The following is an 18,104-nucleotide window of genomic DNA, read 5'->3' as shown; positions in this document are numbered from 1 at the left end:
TTAGTTTTAATTCCCAGCTGCTCAAAAAAATAAGTTGGTGTATCTACTGCAAATAATACAAGTGGGCAGAAATGACTCTTACAGTGGTGTGAAAAACTATTTGCCCCCTTCCTGATTTCTTATTCTTTTGCATGTTTGTCACACAAAATGTTTCTGATCATCAAACACATTTAACCATTAGTCAAATATAACACAAGTAAACACAAAATGCAGTTTGTAAATGGTGGTTTTTATTATTTAGGGAGAAAAAAAATCCAAACCTACATGGCCCTGTGTGAAAAAGTAATTGCCCCCTGAACCTAATAACTGGTTGGGCCACCCTTAGCAGCAATAACTGCAATCAAGCGTTTGCGATAACTTGCAATGAGTCTTTTACAGCGCTCTGGAGGAATTTTGGCCCACTCATCTTTGCAAAATTGTTGTAATTCAGCTTTATTTGAGGGTTTTCTAGCATGAACCGCCTTTTTAAGGTCATGCCATAGCATCTCAATTGGATTCAGGTCAGGACTTTGACTAGGCCACTCCAAAGTCTTCATTTTGTTTTTCTTCAGCCATTCAGAGGTGGATTTGCTGGTGTGTTTTGGGTCATTGTCCTGTTGCAGCACCCAAGATCGCTTCAGCTTGAGTTGACGAACAGATGGCCGGACATTCTCCTTCAGGATTTTTTGGTAGACAGTAGAATTCATGGTTCCATCTATCACAGCAAGCCTTCCAGGTCCTGAAGCAGCAAAACAACCCCAGACCATCACACTACCACCACCATATTTTACTGTTGGTATGATGTTCTTTTTCTGAAATGCTGTGTTCCTTTTACGCCAGATGTAACAGGACATTTGCCTTCCAAAAAGTTCAACTTTTGACTCATCAGTCCACAAGGTATTTTCCCAAAAGTCTTGGCAATCATTGAGATGTTTCTTAGCAAAATTGAGACGAGCCCTAATGTTCTTTTTGCTTAACAGTGGTTTGCGTCTTGGAAATCTGCCATGCAGGCCGTTTTTGCCCAGTCTCTTTCTTATGGTGGAGTCGTGAACACTGACCTTAACTGAGGCAAGTGAGGCCTGCAGTTCTTTAGACGTTGTCCTGGGGTCTTTTGTGACCTCTCGGATGAGTCGTCTCTGCGCTCTTGGGGTAATTTTGGTCGGCCGGCCACTCCTGGGAAGGTTCACCACTGTTCCATGTTTTTGCCATTTGTGGATAATGGCTCTCACTGTGGTTCGCTGGAGTCCCAAAGCTTTAGAAATGGCTTTATAACCTTTACCAGACTGATAGATCTCAATTACTTCTGTTCTCATTTGTTCCTGAATTTCTTTGGATCTTGGCATGATGTCTAGCTTTTGAGGTGCTTTTGGTCTACTTCTCTGTGTCAGGCAGCTCCTATTTAAGTGATTTCTTGATTGAAACAGGTGTGGCAGTAATCAGGCCTGGGGGTGGCTACGGAAATTGAACTCAGGTGTGATACACCACAGTTAGGTTATCTTTTAACAAGGGGGCAATTACTTTTTCACACAGGGCCATGTAGGTTTGGATTTTTTTTCTCCCTAAATAATAAACACCATCATTTAAAAACTGCATTTTGTGTTTACTTGTGTTATATTTGACTAATGGTTAAATGTGTTTGATGATCAGAAACATTTTGTGTGACAAACATGCAAAAGAATAAGAAATCAGGAAGGGGGCAAATAGTTTTTCACACCACTGTATATCTCAACTTCATTAACAGCTGTTGATATCTGTGTTACGAAATAGTTTATCCAATATTACTGCAAATCTTTCTGGAAATTTCCCTGAACCTGTTCAAACATTTTATTTCTTCTCTCAGTAAAAACAGCACAGTTTCTGATGTTTTCATTTTCTAGTTTTCTTAGTGGACATAATTATTTCTGTGACTGCTTCAGTATTCCCTGAAACCACCAGATACATTGCTGTGCACTCATAGACTGAATCAGCTTAATGTACTGAATTAACAATGTACTTGGAACCCAGTCAGTTAACCTGTTAAAATTTCTGTAGTGTTTTTGGCTGCCCAAAAACATTACTAAAGTGTTATATAACAAACTACAACATATAATGTGCTCCAAAATGCAAAATTCTGTATATGGTGGTAGTGACCTACTGTATATAACTCCATCCCTATTAATAAAGCATGTTATCACATTATGGGGATACTTCTTTGTACTGAAAAGTAAATATTACAGTGGAATACCGTATCGAGAAATCTGTATCAGCCCAATGAAAAAGGGAAGCTGATGCACAAATTTTGCTTTAAAAAGATCATACACATTAAAGAAGTGAATGTTTCTGAATGGTCAAGTCAAAGCTCTAATCACAGTGCTGCAGGACCCTGAGAAAGTGTAATCCAGGGAGTTTGAGATGTTTAGCAGATGTGTCAAGAATAAAAGAAAGGTTCTTCAGTGGCTCTGTAGATAAACAGACAGACAGCAAGCATGTTATCTGACCCCAAGGGCGATGAATTGCATGAAGTAAGTTTGTTTGTTTACATAGTGTTTTTTTTTTTTTGGTTGGTTGTTTTGTGCCTTTAAGTTACACCATATTTGTTGTTATTGCACAGCACACTTATCTTTCAAGTAATAGTGCATTTAATTAGAATGAAGTATCATAGAACTAAAATCTGAGTAACAGGAATATTATTGCAGCAATTATAAAGGACAGTATATACAGGAACAGCTATTTGGTGAAGGCTGTTAGTGGGCAGTCAGTGTAAGTTTAGATGGGAAAACTCTTGAGTTTTATGATGAAGCAACAAAAGTCCTTGATTAAAATGAAACACACAATATTAAATATTGTTAATTTCAAAACCTCTTTAAATAAAAGTCAACTGGATAAGTTTGGCATTTAAGCAGCAGCTTGCATAAAGGTGAAAAATTGACATAAGCACATAAAAAAAACTACAGTACTAGGAACATTGTCATAATTAGTTAAAGTCAAAAGTGGACAGCCACAGGGCTCGGTGCTGATTCCACACCTTTGTTCAAATTTGTATAAATTATTTAGGTTGGATTGTCAGGTACCCATGAGTCAGCAGAGTCGTACGCTATTAGATGTGTCAAACTCTGATCCTGGAGGGCTACAGTGACTAAGTTTTTGTTCCAAACCCTGCTAAAATGATATATTTATTTTGTCATAATTCAGCATATAGATTTATATCAGCACAGAGATTGTTGTAACTAACATTATTGACTTTTTTTTTTTTTTTTTAATATTTTTATTTTATTAATTTTCATTGTAATCATTCCATACAAACAGATCAATTTATAACCCAACAAATTTGAAAACAAATCAAACCCCACCCCTGAGAAGGAGAGCTTAGCTAAAGGAAAATTTCTTTAAGCTTTTTAATAAGGCAACATTAGACAAAAGAAGGGGAGAAGTAAATATCTATATAAATAAGAGATGGAGAAGGGAGTTAAATGCAATAATAGTTATTTCTCTTATTCTAAAATAATATTGATTAAATCCTGCCATGTTTTGAAAAAATTTTGTACAGATCCTCTAACAGAAAATTTGATTTTTTCCAATTTCAAATAATATAAAACATCGGTTTCCCACTGACTTATAAGAGGAGAATTAGGATTCTTCCAATTTAACAAAATAAGTCTGCGTGCCAAGAGTGTAGTGAATGCAATCACCGTTTGCTTGTCCTTCTCCAATTCCAGTCCATCTGGAAGGACACCAAACACAGCTGTTAATGGGTTAGGAGGGATTGTGATACTAAGGCTGTCTGAGAAGCACTTAAAAATTTTTGTCCAAAATGATGTTAGTTTGGTGCAGGCCCAGAACATGTGACCCAGTGAGGCAGGAGCTTGATTGCAGCGCTCGCAGGTTGGATCCTGGCCTGGAAACATTTTGGACAGTTTTAAGCGAGACAGATGAGCTCGATATATAATTTTTAGTTGAATAATTCTATGCTTTGCGCATATAGAACTCGAGTGAATTCTCTGCTTTGCTACCTTCCACTCCTTTTCTGATATATTGATTAAGAGATCTTCTTCCCAATGTCCTCTTGGGTCTTTGAAAGGTAGGGACTCTAATAAGATTTTATATATTGCGGAAATAGTGTTTGTTTCCTCGGAATTGAGCAGTATTTTTTCCAGCATTGTGGAGGGTGCAAGGTGGGGGAAATCGGGCAATTTCTGTTTAACAAAATTTCTAATTTGAAGATAGTAAAAGAAATGTGTAGCTGGGAGGTTAAATTTTGAACGTAATTGTTCAAAAGATGTAAATATGTTGTCTATATAAAGATCTCTGAGCATTTTAATCCCAAAACTTTTCCAGGTATTAAAAAACTGGATATACTTGCGAAGGTTGAAAGAGGTGGTTCCCTTGCAGAGGTGCCACTGATAAAAGATTTTCCATCTTAAAATGCTTCCTAATTTGGTTCCATATTCTGAGTGAGTAAAGCACAATTGGGTTATTAGTATATTTGCGATAACTTTCATTTATTGGAGAGCAGAGCAGGGAATATAAAGAAGTACTACAGGATTTTACTTCTATTGCAGACCAAGCCTGGGTATGTGCATTTATTTGTGTCCAGGTTTTTATGGCTTGTATGTTTGCTGCCCAGTAATAAAACTGAAAATTAGGTAAAGCCATGCCACCTTCTGCCTGAGGTCTTTGTAGGGTCGCTCTTCGGATACGTGGGTGTTTTGAGTTCCAAATGAATGAGGTTATTATTGAATCTAATTGTTTAAAAAACGATTTATTGATATATATTGAAATGTTTTGAAATAAAAAGAGAAGTTTAGGAAGGATATTCATCTTAACAATGTTAATTCTTCCGGCTAGAGTGAGATGAAGGCATTATTGACTTTTTTGAATAAAAAATTAGGGTTTTTGCTTAGTGGTTAGCATCATTTTCCCTTTTAGTTTTCATTGTTGGTTAGCCTTTAGAGTACATATAAGGTAGCATATAAGGCTGTGCAGGGCCCTTTCCCAGTTCTGTGAAGTTGCCATATGGTGGAACAATGTTATTTTGCAGGAAATCTTGCTTAAATAAAGAAGATTCAATCATTTGTATTTTAATTCCTCTTATAGAAACAGGAGAAGGAGGCAAATGGCAGTCTTTGCTTTAATGTTGAACTTGGGATAGTCACACGTGTCACACAGTAACACTGGCATCCTAAGGCAAACTCAGAGAGACTAAAAACATCCAGTGGGGTAGACGGGCTAAAACTCACTTGTTCTTTATTTTCTAGTACTCATATTCTCTGAAAATGGATTCACATCATAGTGACATTGCTTTTTCATCCAACAAAGCCAGCTCTTCTTCTTATGAAGCAGAATACACAAAACCCTGTAATAGGGATGTAAGCTAGGACTGGACGGTCGTCATGCAAGATGGTGATCTTACCCTTCTGATGTTGCTGAGGTACCAATCCTACTCAGTACACATGGGCGTGCATGTTCAGACTTTCATCCAATTACAGGTGGCCCCATTGCCTGCCTCCAGTCAGGTCCCAAAAAAAACACACACACATGCTTTAACCCTCATTATTGATAATGGATTGATGGATAATGTAAGAGGTTACATATATTAAGAGATATTGATCTTTTAATCTTTTTAGTATACTGTTTGTCACACTTTCAATTCATACATCTAATAATAGATTAAATCGTGAAACATCAGTCAGGTGGGATTGGAAATTGTCTTTCTGTGCACTGACTAAGCAAAACGCACCAGAGGTTCTATAAACACTGGACTGAAGGTTTCCTGGGGTGTGTGAATTTTCTTACCACTGTACAGAGTTTCAGATAAAAGGAAGAATTACTGGAAGAGGACAATGTCACAGGACAAGTCGGCTCTTGGCAGTAAGAAGTGCCCAGTATCGTTCTGAAAGATTTATATATTTTCCCATCAGAGTAACCTTAGGATATAACTTCTGCAGCGTTTAGGGATGTTTGCTGCCTGGAGGATACACCTGCCTAATCAACAATACAATAAAATATACATCCTTTGGTTCAGGAAATCATTTCCTTCAGATCTTGCAAGTTGGACTTGCATAGCACACTTGCATAGCACATCAAATTTTGCATTTTGCTGACTTGGCTGGGATTATCTTGAGCCATGCTTGGTAGACGATACTTAATTGACTCTTCCTTTTAAAGGCCTTTTCATGCGGCCTTCTTTCAGAGGAATCCATGCTGATTTTCACATCTTCTCCAGGTAGGGTGAGTGGCTTTTAATGTTTACAGAATATGAACTAAGAACTCATAAATGCATTTGAATGCACATTTTATTTGTAGTTTTGTCACTTTTAGCCATAGGGAACAGTAGCTTTATTTTTTTCCTTTGTTAAATTATCCTTTTAAATTGGTCAGTGCTTAGTATGGTGGCAACCTAGTAAGCCAGAACAACCAGGCCACCATGTCCTCAGCAAATTTCTACCTGCTGTTCCTGGGGAATTCTCAAAAACTCCCAAGCCAGTTAAGGGATTTAATGTCTCCAACATGCCATTGTTCTGCCCCCACAATGGCACCCAAAACGTATGCCTAACGCACCTTAGCTGGCTGCTTTACATCTAAAGAAGAAGCAGTTCTACACTAGAGTCCTCTCATTTTGCTGAGCTCCTCGACCCTACCACTTTGTCCAGGCAATTCGTTTTTGCCACTTTTATCTGTGATCGTGATTTTTTTTATCATTGCCTAGAGAAACCATGGGTGAAGGTAAAGGGATTGAGGCACTTAAACCCCTTCATATAGAGCATCTTTTTTATAGCAAGCATACCACTCTTTCCTGGATAAGACCATGACCAAAACATTTTAGGTAATAATGTTGCATTCATGTACTATGGGACAGACAAGTAATACAAGCTTTCCTGAGGAAGACTGCTATACTTTGGGTGGTGTTTGATGTACCCAATCTTTCTAAAAATTGTCATAATGGGTCATTACCTTTAGCCATCACACATCTCTTTAATTGGCTTTTTTTTTTTGGGAAACCCATAACTAGACCCACTAATAATGCAATTAAATAATCAAAGGATACAGTGTAGCTCCATTTATTACAATACAATATAGGAGTTTAGGCAACTGTTGTATTTACATACAGAGAATTCAAAGATTATCTTTGCCATCAGTTTTATATCTACTTCAAACCTGTGACTCCTATCTCCCTACCCTAACCCTGCTGAAAGCTGGCCATTACTTTGATGGAAGACCATCTAGGAAAAGCTTCATTTGCTGCTGGAGAGGTGTTGTTGAGGTCTTCAGTGGGTGCTTTTCCTGTGATTGGTGTATGGACCCCAATGTCCCAGTGCATTGATGGGGATACTGTGTTATTAAAATGACACATCCTTCAGATGAGACATAAAACCAAGGTTCTGATTCTGTGGTCATAAAAATTCTCTGGGCATCATTTGAAAAGAGAAGGATGTTTCCCATTGTCGTGGCTTTGGCTAAATTGCCCACCACACCTTGGTCATTCTGGTCCCCTAATCACCCCCTTTTCTAATTGTCTAATTATCTCTCTCACTCCTTCACCACTTAATAGCTAATGTGTGGTAGGTGTACGGTTGTAAGAATGGCTGCCGTCTATCATCCAGATGGATGCCATGCATTGGTGGTTGTTGGAATGGTTCTGTGCTGTTTATGTAAAATGCACCGAGTAGGTTAGAAAAGTGCTCTATAAGTGTAATCAATTATTATTAAAGTTGCCATGTCCATATACACTTGTCTATCACATCAGACACATCTAGCTCCTCATCATAAATATGAATGCAGGTCATGACACTTATGTCTGGGGCCCCCAGTGCTATCCATACAGTGCCTTTAAGCTGTGGATTTTTGCTGTCTACAAATTAGGATGATCCGGAGAGGGACAAAGGGTCATTCTGCAGGTACTTTTGGTTCTTTCATTATTTCTTTCTTGATTTCTTGGGGTAACAGTGCCGTAGGCAAATGGACTGAGAGAAAGGCTAGCTTTTATTTTATTTTTTTTTACTATTTGAAGTTTGTATTTTCAAAGGCAATCCTAACTCCTCCAAACTGCCTGTGATGGTTGTAATGCAAGGTAGTAAAAGTCTGATACCTTTTAAGTATGCATTATAGGTTAACTGGTACTGTTTCTTATAAATTGTGTATTAAACCCATAATCTAATTTTTAAACAGATTACTTCTGTTATAATTTTAAAATAAAAAATTGACTGTAATGTCACAGCAAAAGAGGCCTGATTGTGTATAACATTTTCATTTAAAACTTTCATTTTCTCTGAGGCCTCTGATTTGCTGAACTCACCAAATCATTTGTTAATGTGCAGTTGGTGAGATGTGCTTGGAACGGTTTTAGGAACACTGCCCAGGACTGACACTCTCTAAGCCTTTTGATAACAAAGATGTATACTAGATGTTGAACCAAGGTCCTAACTGAACAAAAATATATGTTAAATGTTTTATTGTTGCATTACTTACACACATTAAAATAATAAAATCAAGTCTTTTTATTGGTATAATCTATAAAGCCTCCATAGTAATTTCAAATGATTTCGATATAAAATACTGACCTGGTTGTTATATTGAGCCTGCAGTCCCTCCCTGTTCGCTGCTGGGTTTTTTCCTCCAGATCTTCTGGTGATCTTCCATATCCTGAAGATGTACAGGAATCAGTGACTATAAATTGGCCAAGTGGGAGTGAATGTGTGCTGTGATAGGCAGAAGATCAGTCTTTTTTGGTTCCTGCCAGTTGGATGGTGCTGCAAAGAAACAGTTAAACTCTCAAGGAGCCTGGTATGGAATAAACGGGTTTAGAAAATGATGGGATATATTGGAGGTATTTATCTTAGTTATCTTCACGACAAGAATATTGAATGTGCAAAGGACATTGTTAAAGGTTAATATCAAGTCATGATTTGCTGTATTTTTTTTTTAATTCTCATAATGAATTGTCGTAGTGGACATTTAATTTGCAGTTAATTTAGTCATAAATGCAATTTACAAAACACAGTAATGTGCAGTGCACTTTCATTATCGTTTTCTTTTGTAGAAAGAATATCAAACTCTTTGCCTAATACAGTTCTCCGGAGGCAAGCATACCTGAGACACTACTAAGAGATTTATATTTCATTAAAGAATAATTGTTCACATGTATTAAACTAATATGAGTTTGGCAAGATCTCAGAGCTTAAGATTAATCAGAGCATCCATTTTACTGTTTCACATCTGTTAACTTGTCTTGGAGTTATTATCTCAAAAAGTTAAAAGATTTATTCATACTGAAGTTTAACATTCTTTTGGAGTGTATTAAATAAGATGTCTCTGGTTACTTTCAAATGCACCTGACATTACTTATAAGAATCAATATAATCATAATGAATATCCCCACAAATTCTTACATATTTTCCAGTCCATATCAGTTTATTTACATTTAAAAAAAAAAAAAATTCCTTTAAAATACTGAGAGCAGTTGTAACATTTATATGCAACAAGGAGAAACTCTAGCTGAAAAAAGAATCGCACACCCTTAAATAATCTGAGACAATGCTGTAAACGTAACTATACAATTAGATTCTCAGTTAATGAACAGAAGTCTGGACTGGTCTAGTTTGGGTCCAGATTTCTCTCTCTCTCTCTCTGTCTCTCAAATTAGCCTGTCCTAAATGTATTATGAATTAGGTCCTTTTGAGACGCATGTACCAAGCTTCCTTGACCACAATTTTTATCCAACACTTAATTTTGACTTTGATAAACAACACTGAATTATATTCTGCTGTTTGCTGTAAAGACCATTTTTTCCCTCAAGAGTAAGTTTAAATATGCTAACACGCCATTTGCTCAGAGTGTTCTCAAGGCTGCTTCCAGGTTAATGCTGTGTTATTGTACTACTGAAATGAGTGGAGAAAAATGTATTCATGATAGGAGTCTTGGTTTAAAATGTAAATCCAGTGCTATAAAATCTGAAAAAAATTACATCAAAATCTGAACAGATTTTGGGCATTAAATCAGAGAAATGTTAAATTCACAAAAACTAAGCCTGGAAAAAAAAAAAAAATGTACCCCAGCATATATAACGGACATAGAGCATTACCAAGTTGATTAATTTTTTCATTAGAAAGCCTGGCCTTACCACAGAATAGAACCCTCATGAGGTGCGCTGGTATGCAGACAAAACAACAACCTCTACTGGACCACCAGGCTTATCATGTCAACATTTACATTTTTGACGCAAATGTTTCCTGATTTGTGCTGTGGCTCATCCAAGTTCTACATAGCTTGTGAAGCTTCTATAATAAAAATGACTGAAATGTTTAAATTAAGCCACAGTATGTAACAGCTAGTAATTTTGGTAGAACTCTGAAGTAATCCTATGGTGTGCACTGTGACTTCCTGCGCTGCACAAGTATACCAACCTGCTGACTATCAAGTACATGGTTTCAAATTTGTGTATGTGGGCTTTAATCAAGGCCTATAGCATTCTTTACTGCACTGTAAGTGCTATGAATAGCTTGTTAAAGTAGATGATGCCTGTAGTGTTAAACAGGTCTGTGTTGCCAAAATGAAATACTCACGGCTCTAATTGGAACCATCTGTTATTCTGCTTATCATATGATGTGAATGTTTTTAAATGATGATACGTTTTGCAAGAGCTTCTATCATTAGTATCAGTTGTCTCAAATTCACTTAGAGGTGCAGAGAGAAACACCCTGAGAAAATGTGTAAAGGCAATTTTCAGTAGTGAATAAATATGACTTTTTTGTGTTTTAATTCCTTCTTTAGTATTAATATGCAGTACCTGTCCTACTGATCGGAATGTAAAATATTTCAGCCTTCACTATTAGGACCCAGACTCTGATTAAAATGGGATTTGTTAGTCTCTGGTCACATTTTGAAAGCTCCTAGAGCTGTCTACCAGATTTATGGGTCACTGCTAATGAAGCCCTGGCTGCCATGATATCTTTTGTCTTATTGTATTTTATGGTCTGTGCTAGTGCCATTCATCCTCCAAGTACAAATCTAGTAGGACTCTTGCCTGGTTACCTTTTAAAAGACAAAAACATGAAGACAAATGTGCCACATTATTTAAAATCCCATCCACCTTTCTTTCACCACATTACGCCTTACATTAAGGTCTTCAGGGACCTGGTGATCATGAAAAGTATTTGAAACACTGATGGGATGTCTCATTGTATCAGCGCTGTGTATAAACATGTGAGGCTTTGACTCTTAGTTGTTCAGTATTTAAAAAGATAAATAGTCCAAGTCATTTGTAATTGATTTTTTTTTTTTTTTTTTTTTTTTTTAATATAAGTATACTGCATTTATTACTTGTCCTTTACAACGGGAACAAATCCACTCCCAGACTATTGCACTTACACTTGGATATATTTTTTTTCCCTTTGTATAACTAATTAGTTTTCTGTTTTTCTGCCTCCAGGTTGTAGTGGATACAGCTCAAATTGAAAACAAAGAAGCATATGCTCCTCAGATTAGCCTGGAAGGTTCCAAAATTGTGGTTCAAGTTCCATCAACATGGTACATTAAAATGTTTCTGCCTGATTTGCATTCTTGAATTAAAGGTGTTATTTGATTTTGAGATTTGAAACATCTGCTCGGATGGAATCATTGCCTTCTGTACAATGTTTACTAATAAACCAGCAGACATCTGCTCAGAAAGATGACATTTTTTAATGAAGTCTTTGAACCGTCACTCCTGAAATACAGAGCACAATTTAAGTGTGACTCTGCAGTTTGATTATACCTGAGTCAAAAGATGAAGAGAGCACACCTGGCATATTGAGCGCAGCATTGGCAAGGGCAAAGTAAACAAGTTTGCCATGTATCTTCTATGCAGGTTAGATGAGTCTCATAAACTGTGTTTTTCCATGACAGCAGCCTTCACAGTGGTTCATTGTTTACTTTATACTCCCCAAAAATAGACCAAACTACAAAATCAGCATAGTGCTTTAAGCTGTAACCTTGAAAACAAGTCCGAATGTGATTAGTATTTCAATAAGAACAGTATGTATGACAGTTTTAAGTCATTCTTTTTCTGATCTCCACCAGATACAAGGTTAAAGGAGACTGGTGTCTGTTGGCAGGAACCCACCCTGGACAGGGGCACTAGTACCTCAAAGGACACAGTTGCTCATAATCTTTCAGTTTAGAGATAGGAACGAAACTAACCTGCATATTTTGGCAAGTTCATGAACAGGGTGATTGTGTAAATTCCACTAGATAGTCCAGCTATGAGGTAGTACCACTAACCACTGCACTAGTATGCCAGACCTTTTATGATGTAATAATCCAAATTGCTTATCTTTGTTAATGATGTAAGTCGTCAGTAATCTTACCAATAAGGTCACCTTTTTAATAGTACTGTACTGTACATTCTTGCAGTTCACAAGATATAACTTTAAAATAAGACTTCAGAAGTGGGTATCCACACCAGCCTTCCATTCCTAGAATAACACCATAGAGACAAAAGGTAAATAGTTATTAGAGATTAACCACACAGGAAGAACACAAAATACCAGCACAAACTGAACAAACACAAGACTAAATACTATGCTCCTTGATGCCTCTGTCTACCTGGTGTTGAAGGCTTACGTAAGTATTGTACAAAGCACTCCAAGTGTTACCTTCTGTCTCTATCCTAACGTCCTCCTGCCAGCTGAAATGTTGCCCCATCCAGTCTCCCAACTCTAAACTTGAATTGTCTGTGGCCATGAGGTGGCTTTAAATCTGAACGCTCTTCCAGCCAAGCCTCAGAATCACTTCTAGGGTCAGGTGCCCAGGCTAGAAACTCCCTCCAGTGACACTAGATGTCCATGCTGAACCTTTTGTTGCCCTTACAGGTAATTCATGCTGCCCGATCTCTTAAAGCAACAGTACTATTCATATTGGATTGCACTCCGTTACCCTTCAACTTACTAGTCATACTATTTTGTCCTCTGACACACACAAACTTTGCATCAAGGGTTTAGTGAAATTAATATTAGCAAATGCAAATAGGATTTCAATGTATTATAAATACATTATAAATAAATACATTATAAACTTTCTGATTATGTAAAAGATTTATTCCGTAGCTATTAATACAAAAACGTACGGGTACATTTTTCAAAACACAAATGTATAACATTTAAAATGAGACAATTTGTTACAACGTTAGTCTTTTTCTCTCCCTTTCTGTTAAGGGCTCAGTAAGGAAGTGATGATAAGCCTGTCTGTTATAGAGTGGCAGTTACTACAGTCCTGCTTGCTCTCAACCACATTTTTAGGCTTTATATGAGGCTTGTGTTAACTCTGGCCTTTTTTTTATTGTAAACTTGACAGTCATTAAACTGTTTTGTTATTTACACATATTATTAAAAAAAAATGTATTTTATATAGCATACTAGTCATTTAGCCCGTTACAATGACGGGCGCTAGAACAGTAGTGCATAAACATTAGTAGGAACAGTCTATATTAAATGGCAAGGGACTTTGACCTCATTCTTTTTGTTAGTCGTATTTTTCTTTCTTTCAGTCTTCTTTTGTTGATGTTTACTTGCTGAGCTGACCGTTCTTCGTGGGCTGCCGCCGTGTATTGTGTGTCTTTAATTTTCTGTGACAGTAATACTGTCTTGTACGTCCGCTGGCTTGTACGTCCGTAATATACCTTTAATTTTCTCTGGCGGTAATACAGGCGTGCGCGTCGGTAATATGCCTTTAATCTCCTCTGACAGTAATACTGGCTTGTATGTGGCTGTAATATGCGTCACTGTATTGTGTACCTTTAATTTCCTATCGCAGTAATACTGGTTTGTATTTCCGTAAAACGCCTCTAACTTTCTCCGACAGTAATATCGCGCATCGCACCGTGCCCCGCACATGCGCACTTCACCAGAAGACACACACACACGGACACCTGGACGCACAATGGGATTTTATTAAAGAGGATAACTCAGGCCTTTTTTTATTGTAAACTTGACAGTCATTAAACTGTTTTGTTATTTACACATATTATTAAAAAAATGTATTTTATTTAGCAACTTTCCATAGTGTTAATTATCCCAGAGGATTTCCAAGTATAGCTATAATCTAGTCATTTACTTCTATTCTATATACTTAAAAATACTGACTTGCTGAGGGTTACATAGTGTGCTGGAGGTGAGCACAACCAGGTCTGATTCCTGGATGTTTGAAAGTGGAATTAATTAGCTACCTGTAGTTTTGAGTTTTGGTCCCTGCAATCCAGAGAACAATGTAGTCTCATATGTCAAAAGCCCTCAATAATCAGCAGGATTAGTACAGTGACAACTTTATACTCAGAAATATTCCAGTATAGAGGTTCTCGGCACATAGAAATGTAACATGATTTTTTAAGGAAGAGCTTCTGGAATTCTACATAAATGTACAGTAGTAACTGTGTAAAATATAGAAAAAGTTTGTAATTTAAAATCCTTATCTTTTCCAGGTGTCTCAAAGAGGACCCTGCCACAATGTCACTGCTACAGCGAAGTCTTGATCCAGAGAAGACGCTAGGGCTAGTTGATGTGCTCTACACTGCAGTGTTCGATATAAACAGATGGAAAGAAAGGAGGTAAAGAATGGAGGGAAAAACCCTTTTAACTTGACATTCTTTCTGCGTGAGGGTTTCTTTAAGAATTTACACATGCAGCACTCTGTGGAGAAAATAAATTAAAACAGGAGCATTTCTCTTGGAGTGATGTTTAAATCTGATTATTCAGTAGATAACTGAGCTGTTCGTTCAGAATAAACAGGTAAGCTTTGCTCTGAAGGCATTCAACTGCTTGCCCAAGTTGATCCAGAGGGATTTCAGATGAAAAAAACGTACAATCAGGACCCACTCATTGGCCCTTCAATCAAGTATGTATTAGGATTACAGAAGGTTGAAAGAGTTTTCTGACACAAGTTCAGGCAAAGGGTCCAAACTACTGGTTACATCTATTTGCACAGGGTGGTAAAACAGTCATAGGGTGGTGGTAGAGTGATATATAATGAAGATAAAAAAGGGGACAATGAGAAGACCGAATAAATATCGGCTAACCATAAGGAGACATGAAACAACATAAAAGTAAGGGGCAAGGATTCTTTAATAGCATACAATACATTTCTGAAATGCTTCTATAAAGTATTTTAACCAGTCATACTTTGATTTAGATAAGGCCTGGTCCCATGACTTGGTTGGCTTCTGTAATGTTCTGATGTAAAAAAATGTATATATTGCATTCAAGATTTGATCTTATAAAATAATACAAGAGCCCTGAGAGCTGCCAGAAGTGGCATTTGCATGCCAGTGCACATTCTTAGATTAAGTGAAAATAAATATGGGTAGATGACGAATATAAAATAAAATTTGTATGCCTGAAAATGTCATGTTGGATAGTAAGACTTAAATTTGTCTGTTGTGTGCATGCATTTGTTCTCCCACATCTAGTGTTGGCTTCTGTCCCTCTCATGACATTGCCAGGATACGCTTTGGAAATGAGTGAGTTCAGAGGATAGACAGATAGATGATTATAACCCCAGTTCCAAAAAAGTTGGGAGGCTGTGTAAAATGTAAATAAAAATAGAATACAGTGATTTGCAAATCTCATAAACCCATATTTTATTCACAGTAGAACATAGAAAACATGTCAGATTTTGAAAGTGAGATATCTTACTATTTCATGAAAAATATTTGCTCATTTTGCATTTAATGGGAGCAGCACGACTCAAAAAAGTTGGGACGGGGCCAACAAAAGTCTGGAAATTTGCAGCTAATTAGGTTGATTCGCAACAGGTCAGTAACATGATTGGCTATAAAAAGATCATCTTAGAGAGGCAGAGTCTCTCAGAAGTAAAGATGGGCAGAGGTTCCTCAATCTGCAAAAAAAGTGTCAAATGTTGCAAAGACTTTGAATATCTCATCATCTACAGTAGATAATATCATCAAAAGATTCAGAAAATCTGGAGAATTTTCTGTGTACAAGGAACAAGGACGAAAATGCAGCTGAAAGCTCTTTCATACATAAACATGATTCACAAACGCAAAAAGGAAAACATGGAAAGCTGTTCTGTGGTCAGACGAATTGAAATTTAAATTTTTTTTTCGGAAAACATGGACGTCACATCCTCCAGACTAAAAAGAAGAAGGATCATTCGGCTTAGTTCAAAAATATGCGTCTCTGATGGTATGAGGGTGCATTAGTGCCTATGGAAAGGTACCATTAGTGCTGAAAGGGATATGCAGGTTTCAGAGTAACATATTCTCCCATCCAGACTACGTCTTTTTCAGGGAAGGCCTTGCATATTTCAGCAAGACAATGGTGAACTGCATTCTGCGTCTATTACAACAGTATGGCTTTGTAGTAGAAGAGTCCGGGTGCTGAATTGGCCTGCCTGCAGTCCAGACCTTTCACCAGTTGAAAATATTTGGTGCATCATGAAACAAAAAATACAACAAAGAAAACCCAGGACTGTTGAGCATTTAGAATCTTATATCAACAAAAATGGGATAACATTCTTCTCCAAAACGTCCAGCAACTAGTCTCTGCAGTTCCCAGACATTTACAGACTGATGTTAGAAGAATAGGAATGCCAATCGGTGGTAAACATGGCCCTGTCCCAACTTTTTTGAGACGTGTTGCTGCAATCAAATTCAAAATGACCTTATTCTTTTCTTAAAATGGTACATTTTCTTAGTTTAAACATTTCATATGTATTCTATGTTCTGTTGTGAATAGAAAATGTGTTTGAGATTTGCAAATCATTGCATTCTGTTTTTAATTACATTTTATACAGTGTCGCAAGTTTTTTGGAATTGGGGTTGTATTTTTATACAGACTTTTGTACAATAACCCGCCATTTAATATCATATTCAAGTTCTTATTGTCTTTACTTAATTTTGACATAATTTTCATTTTTATAGAAACATGTGCAAAGGATTATGTACAACACAAAACAATGATGTAATATAATAGTTATATTATCACATACATATTTATGTTTGCCTTTCTTAAGTCACTAAAAGTATCATAGTATGAAGAATGCTCTCTGACCAGTCCTATAAAAGTATATTTAGATCACTTTTGAGCTTTTCCATTTTTGATTTCAAAGTTTGTAACAAATACTGAGAAACTGTCATGACTGATGATTTTAACACCATTAATACATAAACATGACTGGTTGTCTCCTTAATGGTGTCTCCTTAGGTTTAAAGTCCTTTTTGCCATTTTTACAGAGTACATTATACTGTATGTAAAGGGCCATGTGTAAAGCAAGTGAGGTGGAGAGCGATACATTCTTGGACAGTAGAGCCATTGCTCCACTCGATAATTCTCCCTAGTCATGACTGGCACCTGTTATCACAAAGAGAAAGATCTTCATTTTTAAACTGAGGAATGCAGGGTGCAGTTACGTACCCAGAGAGCTTCTTAGATTCAGTGTCAAGAGACCCACCCTGTAGTGGTGCCACTCCATTCTCAAAAGCATTTTTGCCACAGTCAGCTTCTTTGCTACCCAGCACTATGAGGCCGTTTTGCAGGAATGTGGTTCATATGAAAATCACAAGGTAGCAGGATGTTTTCTCACCCATAGCCTGTAGTTGTAATGCCAATAACAACTGAGGAGCTTATAGTATCAGATGTGGCCAACTCTGATCCTGGACAGATGCAGTGGCTGCAGGTTTTTGTTCCAACTCAGTTGCTTAATAAGAAGCCAAGCCTCAACAATAACAGATATTATTTAATTTCATGGCTTGTATGTGTTTTAATTCTACCATGTCAGTTCATTCTTAAATCACAGATTTTTTTACTTTTCCAATGATTCATGTACCATCCATGTGATTTGAAGCTTACACTGTCTCTTCAGTTATATTCTTAGTACTTAATTAGACCAATTAGTGAATGATGAAAACACATTGATGGAAATGGAGACAAGCTACACATAGAACTACTGGTTCTTTTGTCATTTGCATCTTATTGCTAATAAGAAGCAGTTAAAATGATGATTGCAGCTGTTTAAGACTAAAAAGCAATTAAGTATTTAAAATCTTAGCATGGGAGACAAATAAAATGAAGCAGAAAAATGTGACTCAAGCAGTAAGTGCCTCATCAGCAATGAATGGTTTCTCGTGAGGCAATTAGGTTGGAACAAACACCTGAAGCCAC

General features: G+C 36.9%; 1 protein-coding gene across 1 annotated transcript in view; it reads left to right on the top strand.

Annotated features, from left to right (window-relative positions):
* LOC114658065 (granule associated Rac and RHOG effector protein 1-like) overlaps nucleotides 1-18,104 on the top strand; it is a 214,812-nt gene that overhangs the window by 178,731 nt on the left and 17,977 nt on the right. Inside the window, exons 8-9 of the mRNA XM_028810093.2 lie at nucleotides 11,384-11,481; nucleotides 14,408-14,533. Coding sequence (XP_028665926.2) covers nucleotides 11,384-11,481; nucleotides 14,408-14,533 — 224 coding nt within the window. The remainder of the gene's footprint in view (nucleotides 1-11,383; nucleotides 11,482-14,407; nucleotides 14,534-18,104) is intronic.

The sequence above is a fragment of the Erpetoichthys calabaricus genome, chromosome 9, assembly GCF_900747795.2.
Source record: "Erpetoichthys calabaricus chromosome 9, fErpCal1.3, whole genome shotgun sequence".
Taxonomy (NCBI): Eukaryota; Metazoa; Chordata; class Cladistia; order Polypteriformes; family Polypteridae; genus Erpetoichthys; species Erpetoichthys calabaricus.
This window is presented reverse-complemented; position numbering and strand designations above follow the sequence as displayed.